General features: G+C 40.1%; 1 protein-coding gene across 3 annotated transcripts in view; it reads right to left on the reverse strand.

Moving 5' to 3' along the window:
* LOC139464283 (calpain-9-like) overlaps window positions 1–20236 on the reverse strand; it is a 29787-nt gene extending 9551 nt beyond the window's left edge. Inside the window, exons 1-3 of one of the 3 annotated variants that reach the window (XM_071245804.1) lie at window positions 20139–20236; window positions 15991–16160; window positions 399–686 (exon numbers count right to left, since the gene is read on the reverse strand). In XM_071245804.1, coding sequence (XP_071101905.1) covers window positions 399–665 — 267 coding nt within the window. In that variant the 5' untranslated portion in view covers window positions 666–686; window positions 15991–16160; window positions 20139–20236. Of the gene's footprint in view, window positions 1–398; window positions 687–852; window positions 1269–15990; window positions 16161–20138 lie in introns of those variants that run through there. The other 2 variants (XM_071245805.1, XM_071245806.1) reach the window with 2 other exon arrangements.
* Window positions 20237–20874: the final 638 nt, after the last annotated feature.

Genomic DNA, 20874 nt, shown 5'->3' on the forward strand with positions numbered 1-20874 from the left:
TGGTAGCAATATCCATAGTGCATCTGCTCTCGACGCAAGTTTTTGTTTCACTCTCTCCCCCCCCCCCCCCCCCCCCCCCCCCCCCACACACACACACACAGACACACACACACACACCGTGACACATGGTATGACTCCAGTGAGATTAAAGAACAAACTATCAGTTAATATCTATGAAACTCAGCAACCAGTAGAACCAACTTACTATGTATTGAATTACATTCCCTGATTGTGTATTCTATCTACAATTGTAGTCAGCCGATATTGGTCATAGGTCGATACAAACGGGCACTCAAGTTATGGTCATAATGTAGTGATATATCAGGTGTTATTTTCGCAAATAACTCAGGATTTCATTGGATACCACTGAGGTTAAAATACACATGTCAAATACTTACATGTGGTCTCTGCCAACGCAGTCGTTTCTCATTATATTCCTTGATTGCCACATGCAGTGGAAAGTCTGGATCTGTCCACAGCTTACCAGGGCGTACCAGGGGCTGCTGCACTGACGGCTTATGTGACTTCTGCTTCCTGTAGTCGATTGTCCGGTACATGAGGCCTGAATCTTTAGGGTCGTTGATGTATTCATCTTCGTGATTAATGTCTAAAAGTCTAATTCGACAGGTCATATTTTCGTATTCTCCAGGGAATCCTTCTGCCATTGCTCCTTTCGCTTCTTGTCACTATGCAAGTCAACAAATACAGCAAATACAAATGGTAAAATACAACACAGTTTTAGCAAAATGAAGCTCTGGTTTACTCATTTGTGCCCTAGCACTGCCAACGTATGAGTATATAAATTGCATTTGAGTCAACAAATTTTAGTTGAAGCAATTCAGAGTTACTTACTTTATATTCACAGAAAGTATCCGAGATATGTGGAATTTGTGCCATGTGGATTCACCAAAAAAGAAGGAAAGGATTTTTCTAAATAAATGAGTACTATTAAAACAGTATCTAAAGGGGACGTGTGTATTTATTTATCACTTAATCTAGTTCGTCATATTCAATGCAAAAATCTAAATTTAATTCAAAATCAGTTCAATGCAGGCGAGGTGAGCAACAGAGCATTCCCGACACGAAATTCTATAAGGTTGACGTGAAGACATTTCCAACAGCTGTCCACTGTATTTATTTGGGGTGGCTGGTGTGGGACTCTCATTTACAACACAAGATCTTAAGTATATGCATTGATCACTGGTGTGATGTTTTGTTTATTAGGATGCTTGCACTGTTACAATATGACAGTGAGATTCTGCATACTCTCTCTACTTGAAACATATTTGTTAGGCAGTTCTACAATAGACCTGACAAATACAGGTTAAATATGTCAACAGACCTAGCACTGACGAGATGTGAGATGCATTCATAGTGCGATTATGCATCTCTGGAGTTTTGTGAATATTGGTAGTGTCTATCGGGAGCAGATTATTTACAGGAGGAAAGATGACTTTGCAGAGTACAGTTGCACAGTGCTACCGACGCTCCCATTCGAATGCTGGTGCCAACAGTACTTCCGTCCGCGCATGATGTTATTCAACACTTTTAATATAGGTGTATTGTTATGGGTCATCTCTTCACGGGTAAGTAATAAAATCTCTTTTTTGTCAGAAATGAAACCAAAAGTCATAATATGCGAATTGCTGGACTTCCTCACTGATAACATCTGTGTGAAATGTGGAGATAAGAATGACATTTTGGCAAGAAGTACAATGATGCAACAGTGTTTCTTTCTCCAACACATCACTTACATCCTAACTTTGCCAAGACAGGTGGTAGAACGGGGCGATTCAATCAATAGGCTTGCTATGTCATGCCCTGTGCATTTCACAATTACTGGAGTAAAGCCCTTTATCCTTGGTCTTTGCAGATTGGAGATCCTCATAAGACTGTCCTTGTTGACACTCGTTGTTGAGTGGGGGAAAAAGGGTGCTTAATCATTTTACTTTCAAAATGGCTTCTCAACACCCAGGTTCAAAACGATGACACATTGATTCTGACAAGTCCTCGTCTGATCAGGACGAGAATACACCCGTTTGATCTGACTATTGGCCAAGTTTCCTTGTTATTGAGGCTTGAGAAAAAGAACCTATCCAACTGAATCCATTTACAATAGCAAAAGGTATTACTGGTGTCTACAAAGGTGACAAAGCACCAATCGGGCCATCTCCTTGTAGAATGTGCATGGAAATCGCAATCTGTCAATCTGCTCAATTTAGAAGAGTTTGTCCACATCAAGGTTACTGTCTTAGTACACAAGACACTTAATTCGTGTACGGCCATTGTCCATGACAGAGCTCAGTACCTGTCCGACATGACGGAGATCAAATTGCAAAGGAACTGCAACAACTCTCTTGCAGCTGTCAAACGATTTACTGTAAAGAAGGATTGTGTAGTCGAACTGACCAACACCTATCTCTTCACATTTGCCTGAACGTCTATCCCTCAATCTATCAAAGCTGGTTATTGCAACATTGGAGTGGAGGTGCATATCCTTAATCCACTCCAGCGGTACACCTGACAAGCCTTTGGATATGGATCCATGTCCTGCCATGCTTCTGTTTGTGCCCATGCGTGTTACCACGGTGGTGCGGTGATGAGCAGGAGAGCACTGACTGCAGGAAGGACGTACTACACAGTCTTCCTCACGTTTGTATCTCTTCTGTTGAAGCCCCATGAATCCACAAAACATTACACAATGGACTTGCAGAGGTCTTAGAACAATTTTATGAAAAACAGCTATTGATTCGAGATTTTAAACCGTTGGCATTTTGTCGCCAAGCCACAGATCAAATTGACATAGTCTCGTGATAAACTACAGAGGGTTCTTCTTCCCTGGTGAGACAGCCTGAGGGCATAATGCAAAGCCCTGTTTCACTCAACACTGAACTTCAAACTGTTGCTGTCAATGTTAATAAACTTTGAACATAGTGTTTACATTATGTTCACTGTATCTGCCTCCTTGTGCAGCTATCCGCCAATCAGATCTTTAGATTTTGTACGATCAGCTCCCAACGCCCTGCATAATCATGGGGAGTACTGATACAAATAATAAGGGGAAAGTCCTTGAAGATTATATGTCAAACAATGACTTTTGCATGTTCAGTGACGGATCTAACACCTATCTGCACTCTGCCACGGGAACATAATCTGCCCTTGATCTTTCACATACAGATTCAAATATTTTGAACGAGTTTGAATGGTCTGCCCATGGTGACCGTTGTGGAAGTGACCATCTCCAACAATACTATCAATTCCGCTAATGAACCTACAAAGGCTAATTGCTCTTCCAAACACTCTCTACTGAAAGACTAAAAACTGACAAATGTTCCTGGTCCATTACAACTGTTTTCAGATCAATTATATGCTATTGGAAATGGAAGCATTCCTGACTCCTCTGCAAACCATATTATACGTAAACCATAATTTGATAATGATCGTAAACATGCTAGAAGAAATACAAGAACGATGAGAATTATTTTCGCCAACATACCGTGCATAACCTGAATAACATTAAAACCACAAGCGCCAAGGCGAGACACACTTTTAAACAAAATAAACACCAATCCTGTAGGAAGCATGTATGTAACTCAGTTCTTGCACACCCATGTCCAAGGTGTGGAACATGATTCAAAAGATTAAGGGCAAAGGATAAAAAAACTGGAGTTCACCATCACAGAGGTGGTAATAAACTATTAACAGCAGCTAAAAAGATCTCAGTATCACATAACCTCACCACCTTCTGTCTCCTTCTCCCTGACAGTCGGTAAAGCTAGCAGTAGATCTTACTCTCACCCAGCTCAAAAAGGCTGAAGCAAATCTTTTTATATAACAACAGGAATATTGTGAACAATAATACAAATATAATTCTCATAGATCAATTTGTAAAGGCGGATCCAAGGAAAGTTGCAAAGTTGCAAGTGCTGCTGTCATTGAAACTCATTATAATGGCGTAATTGTAATCAGGTTGAGAATGCATCGTCTACAACCTGATGAACGCCAAAGGGATATTGTCATGCTTCAAACTGATAGCGAGAGGTAGCTGGTATGTTCAATGTGTCTCAGTCTTTAATTTATAGGAAAATGTTTCTGCAGATGCAAAATATCAATGATCGTCCCCAGACGGCACAAGTCCAGGCTCGTTAATGGTGCTTAGAGCGTAGAAACGGGGCGAAAAGCCGCTTATCTCGTGTAATGTGTTCAGATGAGTCCTGGCGTGTACAGGATTCCCAACGAAAGTCATGCAAACGTCAACGCAAAGCAACATGACAGATTTTGGTGTGGGTCTCTAATGATACGAGACGGGATCAGTACGAATGCCAGGTCGACACAGCATATTATCCATGGAAGGTAACTAGACAGTGCTGCCGAGACAATCTACTGACGGCAATAAATGTGGTATTTGCGTGTCATGATGGTCAATTGTCTTTCAAGGCGATATTGCTAGTGTCCACCGTGCACGTATCATAATTGACGACCATCACGAATATCAGATTACAAAGGACAGAGTATACAAGATAACTTTGATCCAGAGAATCGACACGGCGCAACAAAAGACATTTTGTAGCATACCTACCCATTGATTCTAGTACCTGTAGTGTCGCAAAGCACACATGTGTAACCAAGAAGATAAAACAGAATCAGGAATGAAAATAGGGCACATTTCAGTTAAATACTTATGTAATATAAAACTAGAAAACAAACATTATGAAACCAAAACGTGTAATTTTTTCACAACAATGACTTTCTTAAACATGTGTTATTTTTTTCAAGTAACATCTGATATTAAGGTTGACACAATCATAACGGTACATGCTTATATTGTTAAACTGGAACCCTCAACATTATGAGTGCTTTATATCTAATTATGAACCATACCTCTCTGTGCGAGTTACCTCCCTAATGGTCATACTGATATATGACAGTGTATTCTATTGTTTAACAGTTATTATCACTGACTTTTGCTGTCACCACTGTATTTTTCATATTAGATACTGACCACTGCCATCATATTATTTATTGCCATTGAATACTGCGCTACCGATCTATTGTGAACAGTCATTGCAATTGCTGTGCAGTAATTTATATTCATTTGTAAACTTAGTGGATTTTTTAATACATCTGTTGATTGTATACCACTAATCTTGTTGGTTGTTAAAACTTTTTTACGTCCAGAATTCCTGGTGAACATATTGCTTTAATTTGTCAATCTTTACGTACCAATATGTTTACACCTGTAGCCTGATACGTCATTTATTCACACTGTCCAAAAGTACTTATATCTCACTACATGGAAATTAGGTATACGTTTCCCGACTAGCAATATTCTATAGACCTTTCTCCGTCCCTCTCGCAAGGCAGACCTTGCTACACGTAAATGGGTCAACATTTCACCGCAGCGAAATGCTGTATGGGGAAATGGTCGGACAGAGCTAGAATGGTACCCTGCCCTTCGCTTCCTAGCTGCTGCAGGCGAAGAGCGCAAGCGCTCTGGGGCAGATAAACCAGTCCAGAACAGGACGTGGCACCCTTTTATGATTGTTGCCGAAAAACATAAACATGTTTAGTGTCATGATTTACACATGTGAGACACGTCTGAAGTTTCTTTTAAAAGTTTGGTTACAGCTTTCTAACGATTGCTATTCCCCCATGGCGCATGACCCATACCCCTATGTAACATCCTCAATTAGTGTGTCATGACCTTTCCCCCATTGAGCACATCTGGGACATAATCGGGAGACGTGTACGCTGACGTCAAAGGCCACCCGCTGCGTTACAAGAGCTAGGCCAGGCCGCCACTTCACTCGTCACTGCCACTCAATTCACTCAAAGACGTCTTTGATTCTCTTATAAACTGGTCATTGGGACATTGATTCGGACCAGGTCACACTGTACAAACAAAAGTCATCTCAAACATCAAATTTTGTTGTTTGCATTACCCTTTCGTCCTTCTTGGTTAATTCTACCCTAACAATGCACCGCCAACATGTTCTGCTGATTGTCATCTTACACATAGCTCTTCCTCAATCTTATCCGCCCATTATCATCACTCGATACCTCTTTGTTTTTCTGTAATCATTTGTTATTTTCGAATATTGTCTACATTGTTGAGAGTGTATGTCGATATGAATCACTTAAACCTATAAGAAAACACCTCCATATAATTTTTCGCATCAGTGTCTGTCATTGCATGTGAGAAAATGATTTGAAAATATTACATATAAAGATGTTACGACGCAGCTTTGATTGAGAACTTTTATCGCGCGAGCACCTGGTATCATCACAATCTGATAGTGATTCAAAAACATATGCTTTAGGTACACATGTGATAACCACTTCCAAACTTCACGCTCCAGTGACCAAAGTTATGTCCGATGCACTTCTCTATTTTGACTTGTACCGTATACTTCCGTGTTTGATCAGGTGAACACTTGACTTGTCCGTGCATGTGTTTGTGAAGAGGGCCATCGTGTTGGACAGGATAATGTTCACCAAATGTATATTAAATCATAAGTTAAATCGAATAATCACATTCTGAATAGAATAATAAAGTGTGACTTTAATTTAGTGTGTGTTTCTTTATTATTTTAGAATGCAATTAGGAGGAACAACAAGTTGGTTAGCCCAGTTCAAGAATTTTCAGTTTGTAGCGCCCCATATATTATAATTACATATTTGAATTTGAACGCACAGTATAGTTTTGCCGTGGACTATCATAAAGTCAAAGCACCCAGAAGCACTCGGTAGATCAAGCTTTATTTCTTAAATTAGACCACACAGTGTAATAAGGTTGATAAGGCAGTCCTTTTTTAACAATGGTTAAATCACAGTCCAGTTTGTATGGAATACTGTAAGGGACATTCTCGCGATCTCGCATTCTCACGATCTCGACCTATGGAAACGAGCTAAATATGCCCCAAACACGAGAATGCGAGATCGCAAGAACGCGAGATTTGGCCAAAATCTCGCTTTATCGCGATTTCGCTTTCTCATGTTTTAGGTACGGAGCACTTTTTATCAAAAGTCGACAACGCGAGAATGCGACGTTTGGACATGATGCAAAATCTCGCAATCTCGGGCCACAAAATTAGGCCACAAAAACACGAAATCGTGAGAACGCGAGAATGCGACATTTCATTTTCTCGCGATCTTGCGTACTCGTGTTCTCGCGTTTTAGACGCGGTCCGTGCGCATGCGTAATATCATAGGTCAAGGAGCATGCGCGCGTTAGTAGTCCTTTAGTCATGCTTCGTTCATGCTTTTCATTCTCCAAGTAGCATTTAGCAAACTTATGACTTGAGCTTGAAAATGCTAATTCACATACACAAAGTCTGAGTAATCTCCCGTTGTTACAGTTTCCTATGTTCTTTATATTGAAACCCTCAACATGATCAATATAATTTAACAAAAGCAAATTTGTATATGAATGTCCAATGATAGTGAAAACATTAATGTGTCCAAAGCTGAAACAAAACTATCACCGTCAGTGAGTGAGTGAGTAATATTGCATAAAGCCGCATCAGCAGCTATTCGGGGCTACACTGTCAGTAACAGAAATAATCACAGGCCAGTGAGTTGAAACTTTCTACATGAGGCAATATTATACACGGCTAGCATATTCATGAAAGGCAAAATTCTCACAGACCAATTGGAAATACACAAATATTATCATATTATCATCCGCTCCAACCTGACTACAAAACATCCCGCTTTACATTAGTTTATAGCTAAAATGGATAAAATCATCCTTAAACCGCCCGCATGTTATCATAAATGAGCGGGCCACTGTTAAATCCTGTAATGTACAAAACAATAACGTTATAAAAACGATAGTACATAGGTTTCATACACATACATATTCATACAATACAAAGCCACCATTCATTTCATATAAACATATGTCTATATTCTGTACATGAACTTAATAATCAATGATAGAAAAAATCACTATCTAAACCCTATAATAAACAAACAATTCATCAAGGGCGATAACTCGATCCCAACATCACTTATAAGATACAATATATACCTGGTCCATGTTATAAAATACACTTAACATTATAAATACAATTACCACTTTCTTGAAACTTCTGTATTTATTCAGTAACTCACCATTATATTTGGCACGATACACTATTAACAATTCATATTTCGAGATACGACAAACATGTAAATTACCCGAGTGTTGATATATTTGATGATAGCTGGAATATTGCTGAGTGCGGCATCAACAACAATCAAACTGACAAATCTTTCGGATAATTACCATTAGGCATCCATGTTGGTAAAATAAATCTTACTTGCCAGACAATATTTGTCAAATTCAGTCTGTCAACTGTCTGTCAAGCGTGTTCTTGACTATATAATGTTACTGCTTATAGGTGTACAACTCTACATATATGTTACTGTATTATCAAAAGACTTGGAAAATTTGCATTGTGACATTGTCAACAGTCACGTGATTTTGGAGCAGCCATTTTGAAAAAACTGTGCATTAATTTGCAAAGCAGAAAATTCTATGAACGTTGTGGTTCATCTCGACGTTTTGATGTCAAAAGACAAGAGCGTGAGATTTTATTCATCATCCAACATCATTATTCCAACTTTTTCAGTTAGCAGACAGTAATAAGCAGTGTCTTAAGTGTACAAAGTACTGCAAACAGCTTCAGTGGCAGAGCCATTAGTGATGTCATGTTATTGTGACGTCATGGTAACCAATGCCATCACAATGGTCCGCAAAGGATTGTGATGCAATTTCATTGCAGCCACATCTGCAATGTAGAAATCGGTTGATCTCACCAAAGTGATATCTCCTGTGGGAGCCAGTTTTGGATGATAAAACTTGATAATGCCCTCATATTGCTTAACGACGGGCCATTACCACGCCCGTTGTTAGTTGACATCATATGACGTTCAATAGTGACGTCATCTGGTTTGATTTATTCGTTTCCATATTTGTAAACGTGGGTCAGTGACATTCGTTGTTCATTAATTGAAATAAATGTTCAAAACAGATATTGTAAAATTTAATTTGATAACAAATGCTATCCGTTTGAGCTACAATCACGCTAACGCTATTTTTCAGGGCATTATCATTTGCAGAAGGCCTCAGTCTTTTCAACGGATCTCCTTCGTCCGGTAGTTAATGGAAGACCTCGGGATTCTGAAGGAAAATAGTTTTACCCTTATACTATTGCCACCAAGTTCCTGGAACTATATATACTTATACATATCGCAAATGTGAATGTGCCTTCTTTCTTTACTTGATGAAATACTTCAAACACATAGCCCTACTGAACACGCATTATGCATGTGAATCGCACCCTTCTACAGTAATCAATCAAACTCTACCTGTTAATTTATTGCCGCCTTGCAGTCTACATGCTGGGCAAATGTGTGATTTATGCTTATGGACACAAGAGCACGAGAACGCGAGATCGCGACATTGGTCAAATGTCGCGATCTCGCGTTCTCATGGTTTTTTTTGTGCTAATTGCCTATACAGTTATATGTAACTATACTCACACGCAAAAGAAATGCAAGTCAGGTATGCAGTATGCATAGTCAAAACGATGATGAGATTCAACGATCGTCATGATTCATATTAAAAGAATCATCAATATTAATAAATAATGGATAAAATTTACAATAGCTCGAGAGGATATTTGAAAGGTATAGGAGCAATGCAAAAATTAGCCACCGCGGCTAAGGTATCTAAAGATGTGGCCAAGGTATGGCTAAAGACACAAGCGATGTGGCAAATATACTTACCGGCACCGCGTTATATCCCGAGGAAGAAGTTTGATATTTTTACAACGAATGAAGTTCTTATTTCTTCCCCATGATTTGGTAAGACGCAAAACGTATAAATACGCTTTAACTGTAGTGGATGTGGCTAGTCGCTACAAGGAGGCTGAGCCATTAACCTCGAAAGATTCAACAGAAGTAGCTAATCCACTGAGCCACATATACTAGCCACATAAAGAAACTGTGCACGGAGAAAATATAAATATAAGGGTACACTGTCCACATATGAAATATAGGTTTGAACACAGCAATTATTGGAGACATTCAAACGCTCATGCACTTGCCATGCGATATGACGTCATTGATGGGGGCCTATGGACGTGCAATGTGTTACTGCACGTGCATTCTGTGCAGCTGTACACAGCATGTGCAACTCAAAATCCGCTGTCACTTTGGAAAGCATGATCTGTGGTCATTCAAAAATTCAAAACTTCTCAGACGCAGACACAAGCATATCACAAGCAAATCATGCCAAGATTGACAGCTGCACAGCGTCATGAAGCCATCGGAATGATCCGAGCGGGAATGAGGCAACAACAGGTGGCAACACATTTCCAATGCCTTCGTAACACGATATCGGCATTGGTGAGGCATTATCAGAACACAAATGACATTGCCGACCACCCACGTTCAGGACGTCCCCGAGTAACGACGCCAAGACAGGACAGATGGATTCGAGTTACACATCTCCGACACAGGTTCCAAACGGCAGTAATGACGTCCCAGACAATTCCTGGACTGCGCCGTATCCATCCCAACACTGTCAGGAATCGTTTACGTCAGTACAGGATTCGACAACGACGCCCTGCCATACGTCCCATCCTGACACACCTTCATCGCGTCAACCGTCTAAGATGGTGTCGAAATCATGTTCGCCAACCTCGAATATGGTGGAGAAATGTTGTCTTTACAGATGAATCGAGGTTCAACATTTCCCACAGTGACGGGCGCCAACGTGTCTACCGGCGTTTGGGAGAACGTTATGCCCGCAACTGTATTGTGGAGAGGAATCGTTTTGGAGGTGGCTTTGTGGTGATTTGGGGTGGGATAACAGCATGGCACCGAACCCCTTTGGTGGTTGTTCAGGGCAATCTCACTGGTGTTGGCTACAGAGATCAGATTCTGAGGCCTGTGGTCATTCCTTTCCTGCAACGTCATGGCCCGGGATTGACATTTCAACAGGACAATGCTCACCCTCACACGGCTAGGGTCGCAATGGATTTCCTTCGCCATAACAATATCATGTTACTGCCATGGCCTGCAAATTCTCCAGATCTCTCCCCAATAGAGCATGTGTTGGATGAAATGGAGCGCCGTCTGCGTCGTCTCCCACATCCTCCAGATAACGTCCGTGACTTGGCATAGGATTTGAGGAGGATATGGCAGGCCATTCCCCAGGCCTTCCATGCCCATTTGGTGGACTCCATGCGCTGCCGATGCACTGCTGTGATTCACGCACAGGGCGGTCATACCCGTTATTGACTTTGTGACTTTGTCGTTTGACCCCCTACTCTATTGTGATCTTCTGACGTCATCGTAACAGATGTTGTTCAGGTCCCGTTGACATTTTCTTATGGTCCGATCATTCAGCTGCTACAGCATCTGCATCATTTTGTTCTTGCTGTGTTGTATTTCAATCCAGAATATATTTTCTCCGTGCACAGTTTCTTTATGTGGCTAGTATACAAGACGTCAAAATGTCAGATACGATACAAGTGACGGTAGTGATTTCCGAAACTGTTAATAAACCAGTGGCTATTTCAAGTGTTAGTCATGACTGATCAACAGGCCGATCATTGAAAGGTGACTGTAACGATGTGTACATTCATAGTTTGCTGTAGACTGTCACAGCGATAGTTTCGATGTGCTTTTCCTCGTTTTGTTCTCTAGGATGGGTTGTACCGAGGATATACTTGAACGGGTATGCAATCAAACTCTCCGACGTATCCCAATGTATGCTAAAAAGCTAAGTTAAAAAATAAAGGGTCTAAGTGATGAGAAACGACACTTCTGCATGTAATTCGTGCTAGGGAATTCCTGGGATTTCCCCAAGGAATGTGCAGGTAGTCATGTCAAAAATAGTCTCGTGAAAAAACGTATGAATGTCAAAATGTGTCGTTCATACACTTATAAACCTCAGCTCCGCGATCATGCGGCCGACCTTTCGTCAAAAGGGAAAACCGTATGTCGTGTAAACGTCACATTAAAATAATATAAACTGTTGTAATCAAGTAAAACACAACCCATTGTCCGATTGGGACAACTGTGCATAGCGGAGGGATATGTTATCTCAATAAACTTGGTAACATGTGATGGATTGGTTTCACGTCTTGGCGTGTGTCTGAATTCCAATAACAGGTTTCATATCCTAAAACTGACTTGTCATCAAATCTCGCTGGACTGCGCGCGACAGATACTAGAGCAAGACATGCCAGAGATGCGAAACCTTATGCTCCCTAAGGGAAGCCTTGGACATCACGTGCGTCGGGGGACCAGCGCCATCTGATTGGCTGTTAACAATTGTACAAGGCGGAGAAAAAAACATCGTTTTTCCGTACATTTTACGCCTGAGAAACCCGACGCTCTTCCGGATACTTTCTGGACGCTCACCAATTAATCAAGATTTAATGATTTTTTTGTCGTTTTTTCGTCCATTTTACACCTGAGAAACTCGACGCTTTTACGGACACTTTCTGGACGCTCACCAATCAATCAATTTTAATGAATTTTTAGTCGAGCTACAGGTGTGTGTCCTGAACCGCACTTACCAACACTTATTGCATATGCATGTCTTCAACAACACTCTACGCTTGTATACATACAAAGTTTCCTATATACAAGTATAAGGCAATAAGAAAGATACCGAGGATTTCACGAAAAACTTATTTTTAGACATTTTAAATGAAAGTTGTCAAATCCTATACTTCCTTATAACTTGTTTGTTTTGATGGAAAAGAAGTCCTGGTACATATTACAAACGTATTCTACCGAAGTCTGTCCTCGACCACACACTGAACAATAGTACACAGGGGTGTAGCTTCATCTACACTGGCGTAGTGATGTCGTCTTTCAGCCTTGGTTGTGAAATGGGTCCATGTAGGTACAGTGTATACTACATAATTAGGGTTATGTTGTTTCGGCTACCAGCTACCATGCAGATGCAGTCGATGATATGAAATTACATATGAATATGTTCATGGCTAATAGACACATACCATATAGAAGTAAAATTGACGAATAATAATCCTGATGCATGCATGAATCCACGATTATTCAAATAGGGTCGTAGAAAAATTCACAACTTTAACGATTATTTAGCTTTGAACACCCAGAGAGGAGCACACAGTATACCCAAACTATCGCAAGTTAAAGTAGGACGCCTAACTTGAATTGTGACTCGTGTGAAAAGGTGACAAAAGGTACAAATACAAGACATCAGAAGAAACGAGATCTTTGGCCCTGTTGTTCTACCGTAATTGCATAATGGCCCAGGCATTACCTTTCAACATGACAACGCCCTGCATCATAGTGCTCGACTTGTTCAGGATTCTCCTCAACAAAACAACGTGAATGTCATCACCTGGCCGGCTCGCTCCCCTGATCTCTCACCAATCGAGCACATGTGGGATGAGATGGATCGGAACCTTCGACGTCAACCACGTGTTCCACAGACACTCCAGGAACTTCGAAACATGTTCCAGCAGATATTGACAGATATCCCAAGGACTTTGTGCGACGCCTGGTCCATTCCATGCGACGAAGATGTGTTGCTTGCATCGCAACCAGAGGTGGACGCACACGCTATTGATTTGTAAATTGACATTTTGGCTTGTTCATGTTTTTTTATATGAAATCACGCATTTTCTGAAGTCAGTATGGAAAATTAAACCATTTGAACACTTACAGGAGTCTGTTACCTGTTGCAAAGCGAAGTTGTTTAAGATTTGGTAAAAAACATAGCTTTGCATTAAATCTTATTCAATGTCACAGGAACTTTTGTTGTTCAGTATAGTATTTGAACCCAACGAGGAGCTCCAATTACACTCATCTGTCAAATTTTGAATCTCTTTATGACTTTCTTTGTTTGTTGCATGTTGTTTAACGCCACACTCATCAATAATTCAGCTCTATGACGGCGGTCTGTAAATAATCGAACCTGGACCAGACAATCGAGGGATTGACATCATGAGCGTCGATCCACGCATCAACCAAGTCACCGAGTCTGACCACCCGATCCCGTTAGTCACTTCGTACGACAAGCATAGTCGCCTAAGAAGAGCAAGAGTAACCATGGACGAAGTAACTTGTATACAACAAGAGCCTGGTCCAATGTTTTAAATCAACATGTATCAGAATATATCCAAACGAAATCATGCTCAGTGTGTATATCCTGAGGACACATATTTTAGATCATATCCATACTTTTGACTAATCAAGGATTGATGACATATCACTTAACCATGCAAATCTTACAAAACCAAATATTGATGGACATTGTAAAATGAATTTATTTAAAAATCGATGTTTCGGGGGATCTCATTTACTTAGAGCAAACATTCATAAATCTGATTCTTGTTCACAGTTTTCTCATTTGTAATTAGTACGAATGTGCATTTTCAAGATATGAACAAACATATTTAGGAAGATATACATATCCAACATAGTGCCAACCCTGTAAATGAGGTGGTGACAGAAACAAGGCAAGCATGTGAGAGATTGCAGGCATCCAGTGTAGCTGGAGTGGACAAATGTAGTTGTTTTTCTGTCATGTTGGAGTTGCACATGAGAAAGGCGGCTGATCAGTTTACAGATATGCTAGTTTGTTTGTTCATGGTTCAACGTCGCACTAAGCAATATTCCAGCTACATGACAACGGTCTGTAAATAATCTGGTCTCTGGACAATCAAGTGATTGTTATGATGAGCTACGATCCACGCAAATGCGATACAATGACATGCAATCAACCAAATTACAGAGTCTGACTACCCCTCCATTTCATTGCCTCTTACGGCGACCATAGGTTGCTGGGGAAATATATTCTTAACCGGAATCCCAAAGAGTAAATAGCTGTAGAAATCGGGATATTATAACCTTTATTCCGAAAACAAGGGGCAAATCAAGATCTCTCCAACAATCTCTCCCCCCCCAAAAAAAAAAACGTTATATGGATAAATAGGTAAATATTTGATATATCAAAAGTGGTCTGCATTTTAATGAAATGCTTGCAGAAAAGACTCTCATATTATAATATAATATAACATAACTGAGACTTTCAAATATTTTAGTAGGGAATTTCTACGGATACTTACACAGTGAAAAAAGAAAAAGAGTAAAGAATCTGTAACACAATCACAATCTCTTTGGCATGATAATCATATCAAATAGGAGAGAAATCAGCTATATATAATTGGAAAGGAAAAAGGAATAATGTTTGTTAATGCTTTGATAAATGAAAACGGTTATTTATATGCCTTAGAAAATATCATGGATAAATGTCCTATACATACAAAGTTTCCTATATACAAGTATAAGGCAAAAAGAAAGATACTGAGGATTTCACGAAAAGCTTATTTTTAGACATTTTAAATGAAAGTTGTCAAATCCTATACTTCCTTATAACTTGTCTGTTTTGTTGGAAAAGAAGTCCTGGTACATATTACAAACGTATTCTACCTAAGTCTAATTGGTTGGTCTAATAACATAAAGAGAGAGAGAGAGAGAATGAGAGAGAGAGAATGAGAGAGAGAGAATGAGAGAGAGAGAGAGTGATTCTCTATTTCCTCCAGAAGTTAATCCGAAGATTATACATAATTAATCAAATGATTTCACACAAACTCATATTACCTGTACATATATACATTACAAGACAGTAGCACCAGTGTTATGCCATTCACACAGTACAAAAGGTCAGATCAGATGACATAATCAAGGTAAGGCTGAAGTGTAAGTACATAAGCAGGAAATATCAGTATAACAGATTCCCACGTAACTATATCAATACATTGTGAGAAGTGAGTATCAGCAATCAACATAATCATTTGCATTTAACTTCTGCTCTATTTTGAAATAAGAAAAAACACCTTTTTGTAGTTTTGGGGATATAATCTGATTGCCTTTCTGTTTTTCACAGAATTGCTTGAATGATACTTGAAAGCGTTCGTATGATAACTGGTTACATACCCTCTCCACTGGACACTGAGGTGGATCAATCCCGCCAGGATCAGCAGCTGAAAGATGTAGGTTGTTTTCCTGCTCGACACAAAGCAGAACTAACTCCAGCTGACACCTTTCCTTGAGTACTGCGCATCGGCCGAAAGCAGACTGTTTGCTGCTACCGGTGAACAGGCAGGCTTTATACGACAGACAAGGAAGTAATTCTTTGTGCATTGATGCATGTACACACAGGCTAGGGTCATGGTGACTCTGTCGCGGGTGCACAAATTTACTTGGTTCGGTGTGGATGGAAGTGGGCATGGGGATGTTGTGGTGTGTGTGTGTGTGTGTGTGTGTGTGTGTGTGTGTGTGTGTGTGTGTGTTGGGGGATAAGGGGTCGGTGGGGGATAAGGGGTGGGTGGGGGAGGGGGCTTTTGCTCTCCACTAACTTCCACCCTTTCCCCTAACTATAATTATTTGTTCCACGTAAAAGCTGCACACTCAAATGCTCTCGCACAATGGTAAATAGTTTAAAATGTTGTTCATCAATAAGTCTGATAGCTTTGAATATTATCAGCAGTCAACCGAACCAGGACTATGTCGAATTCGTATATGCCCATTTAGATGTATATTATTATAATAACATTTTCTTTGCTTCATTAATAACATTCAATTATAACGGGAGGACGACAGAGGGATAGCTACGATAAAATCTCAGCTTGGCGTGAAAGTGAGCTCAGAGTCGGTATTGCCTTAAAGTATACTCAACAACAAACGTTCCTGTGACACCAATATTTTAGTGTATTTTTCAAACAAGTAAAGTTTGTTTTCAGTATTGTAGTACATGTATGGAATCAAGTCACAAAAACTCAACTGCTACAGAAAAGCATGCATTCCATGCAAAAAATGACTTTTATGCAAGCCCCATGCATTTCACTACCCAAGAATGGGTATAAAAACATGTGCGTTAACGGGATTCCATATGCATTGTTTAGCATCGCGCTGACAACAACCATTCAGAAAAACAATAAAATTATGCAATTATGCAACATTACGAAATGCAATGCCTGTCCGAAATTGAGCGTCTGTGAGCCAATTCCATACGTAATGCATGATCGAGTCAACGTGATGTTGCAAGACAATTTAGCGTCCACAGAGACACCATTTGGTGTTTATGGCAACGTTGGCAACAGACGAATGCAGTCAGAGTGGCAGGCCACGCGTAACCAATAATCGACAAGACAACTGGATTCGAACAACACACCTACGAAATCGACTCCAGCCAGCAACAGTGACTTCAAGAAGTATCCCTGGGCTTCGATGAATATCTTCACAAACCGTACACTGCCGCCTCAGATGTGCAGGGATTGTCGCCAAAAGACCCACCAGACGTCCCATTTTGACAGGAAATCCCCGTCAAGCAATTCTACACTGGTGCAGACAGCGTCTACGCTGGACGTCAGTGGGGACACGGTAACGTTCTATTCACTGACTAGTCTCGTTTTCACCTCAGCCACAGCGATGGACGGATTCAAGTGTACCGACGTCGAGGTGAACGTTATGTCAATCATTGTGTCATGGAAGAAGATCGGTTCGGGCGTGGCTGCGTTATGGTATGGGGTGGGATTACAGCAATACAGAGGACCCGTTTAATAGTGGTAGAGGAAATCTCAATGGACCGCGCTACTGCGACGAGATCTTTGGCCCTGTTGTTCTACCGTTTTTGCGTAATGGCCCAGGCATTACCTTTCAACATGACAACGCCCTGCATCATAGTGCTCGACTTGTTCAGGATTCTCATCAAAACAACGTGAATGCCATCCCCTGGCCAGCTCGCTCCCCTGATCTCTCACCAATCGAGCACATTTGGGATGAGATGGATCGGAACCTTCGACGTCAACCACGTGTTCCACAGACACTCCAGGAACTTCGAAACATGTTCCAGCAGATATGGACAGATATCCCAAAGGACTTTGTGCGACGCCTGGTCCATTCCATGCGACGAAGATGAGTTGCTTGCATCGCAACCAGAGGTGAACGCACACGCTATTGATTTGTAAATTGACATTTTGGCTTGTTCATGTTTTTTTATATGAAATCACGCATTTTCTGAAGTCAGTATGGCAAATTAAACCATTTGAACACTTACAGGAGTCTGTTATCTGTTGCAAAGCGAAGTTGTTTCAGATTTGGTAAAAAACATAGCTTTGCATTAAATCTTATTCAATGTCACAGGAACCTTTGTTGTTCAGTATAGTATTTGAACCCAACGAGGAGCTCCAATTACACTCATCTGTCAAATTTTGAATCTCTTTATGACTTTCTTTGTTTGTTGCATGTTGTTTAACGCCGCACTCATCAATAATTCAGCTCTATGACGGCGGTCTGTAAATAATCGAACCTGGACCAGACAATCGAGGGATTGACATCATGAGCGTCGATCCACGCATCAACCAAGTCACCGAGTCTGACCACCCGATCCCGTTAGTCGCTTCGTACGACAAGCATAGTCGCCTAAGAAGAGCAAGAGTAACCATGGACGAAGTAACTTGAATACAACAAGAGCCTGGTCCAATGTTTTAAATTAACATGTCTCAGAATATATCCAAACGAAATCATGCTCAGTGTGTATATCCTGAGGACACATATTTTGGATCATATCCATAGTTTTGACTAATCAAGGATTGATGACATATCACTTAACCATGCAAATCTTACAAAACCAAATATTGATGGACATTGTAAAATGAATTTATTTAAAAATCGATGTTTCGGGGGATCTCATTTACTTAGAGCAAACATTCATAAATCTGATTCTTGTTCACAGTTTTCTCATTTGTAATTAGTACGAATGTGCATTTTCAAGATATGAACAAACATATTTAGGAAGACATGCATATCTAACATAGCGCCAATTCTGTAAATGAGGTGGTGACAGAAACAAGGCAAGCATGTGAGAGATTGCAGGCATCCAGTGTAGCTGGAGTGGACAAATGTAGTTGTTTTTCTGTCATGTTGGAGTTGCACATGAGAACGGCGGCTGATCAGTTTACAGATATGCTAGTTTGTTTGTTCATGGTTCAACGTCGCACTAAGCAATATTCCAGCTACATGACAACGGTCTGTAAATAATCTGGTCTCTGGACAATCAAGTGATTGTTATGATGAGCTACGATCCACGCAAATGCGATACAATGACATGCAATCAACCAAATTACAGAGTCTGACTACCCCTCCATTTCATTACCTCTTACGGCGACCATAGGTTGCTGGGGAAATATATTCTTAACCGGAATCCCAAAGAGTAAATAGCTGTAGAAATCGGGATATTATAACCTTTATTTCGAAAACAAGGGGCAAATCAAGATCTCTCCAACAATCTCTCTCCCCCCCCAAAAAACGTTATATGGATAAATAGGTAAATATTTGATATATCAAAAGTGGTCTGCATTTTAATGAAATGCTTGCAGAAAAGATTCTCATATTATAATATAATATAACATAACTGAGACTTTCAATATTTTAGTAGGGAATTTCAACGGATACTTACACAGTGAAAAAAGAAAAAGAGTAAAGAATCTGTAACACAATCACAATCTCTTTGGCATGATAATCATATCAAATAGAAGAGAAATCAGCTATATATAATTGGAAAGGAAAAAGGAATAATGTTTGTTAATGCTTTGATAAACGAAAACGGTTATTTATATGCCTTAGAAAATATCATGGATAAATGTCCTATACATACAAAGTTTCCTATATACAAGTATAAGGCAATATGAAAGATACTGAGGATTTCACGAAAAGCTTATTTTTAGACATTTTATATGAAAGTTGTCAAATCCTATACTTCCTTTATAACTTGTCTGTTTTGTTGGAAAAGAAGTCCTGGTACATATTACAAACGTATTCTACCTAAGTCTAATTGGTTGGTCTAATAACATAAAGAGAGAGAGAGAGAGAATGAGAGAGAGAGAATAAGAGAGAGAGAGTGATTCTCTATTTCCTCCAGAAGTTAATCAACATAATCATTTGCATTTAACTTCTGCTCTATTTTGAAATAAGAAAAAACACCTTTTTGTAGTTTTGGGGATATAATCTGATTGCCTTTCTGTTTTTCACAGCTTTTGCTTGAATGATACATGAAAGCGTTCGTATGATAACTGGTTACATACCCGCTCCACTGGACACTGAGGTGGATCAATCCCGCCAGGATCAGCAGCTGAAAGATGTAGGTTGTTTTCCTGCTCGACACAAAGCAGAACTAACTCCAGCTGACACCTTTCCTTGTGTCCTGAGCATTGGGTGAAAGCAGACTGCTGCTACCCGTGAACAGGCAGGCTTTATGCGACAGACAAGGAAGTGATTCTTTGTGCATTGATACATGTACACACAGGCTAGGGTGATGGTGTCTCTGTCGCGGGTGCACAATGTTCACTTGGTTGGGGTTGGATGGAGGTGGGCATGGGGATATTGGGGGGATATTTGGGGATAAAGCGTGGGTGGGGTGGGGGCTTTTGCTCTCCCCTTACTTGCACCCTTTCCCCTAAAGTGCAATTATAATTATTTGCTGCACGCACAAATGCTCTCGCTCAATGGTAAATAGTTTAAAATGTTGTTCATCAATAAGTTTTATAGCTTTGATTATTATCAGCTCAGTCAACCGAACCAGGACTATGTCGAAATCGTATATGCCCATTTAGATGTATATATTATTATAATAAAATTTTCTTTGGTTCAGTAATAACGTTCAATTATAACGGGAGGGCGACAGAGGGATAGCTACAACAAAATAGCAGCTTGACGTCAACGTGAGCTCAGAGTCGGTATTGCCTTCAAGTATACTCAACAACAAAAGTTCCTGTGACACCAATATTTTAGTGTATTTTTCAAACAAGTAAAGTTTGGTTT

Source organism: Haliotis cracherodii, unplaced genomic scaffold (genome assembly GCF_022045235.1).
Source record: "Haliotis cracherodii isolate W230 unplaced genomic scaffold, xgHalCrac1.p SCAF_17, whole genome shotgun sequence".
Taxonomy (NCBI): Eukaryota; Metazoa; Mollusca; class Gastropoda; order Lepetellida; family Haliotidae; genus Haliotis; species Haliotis cracherodii.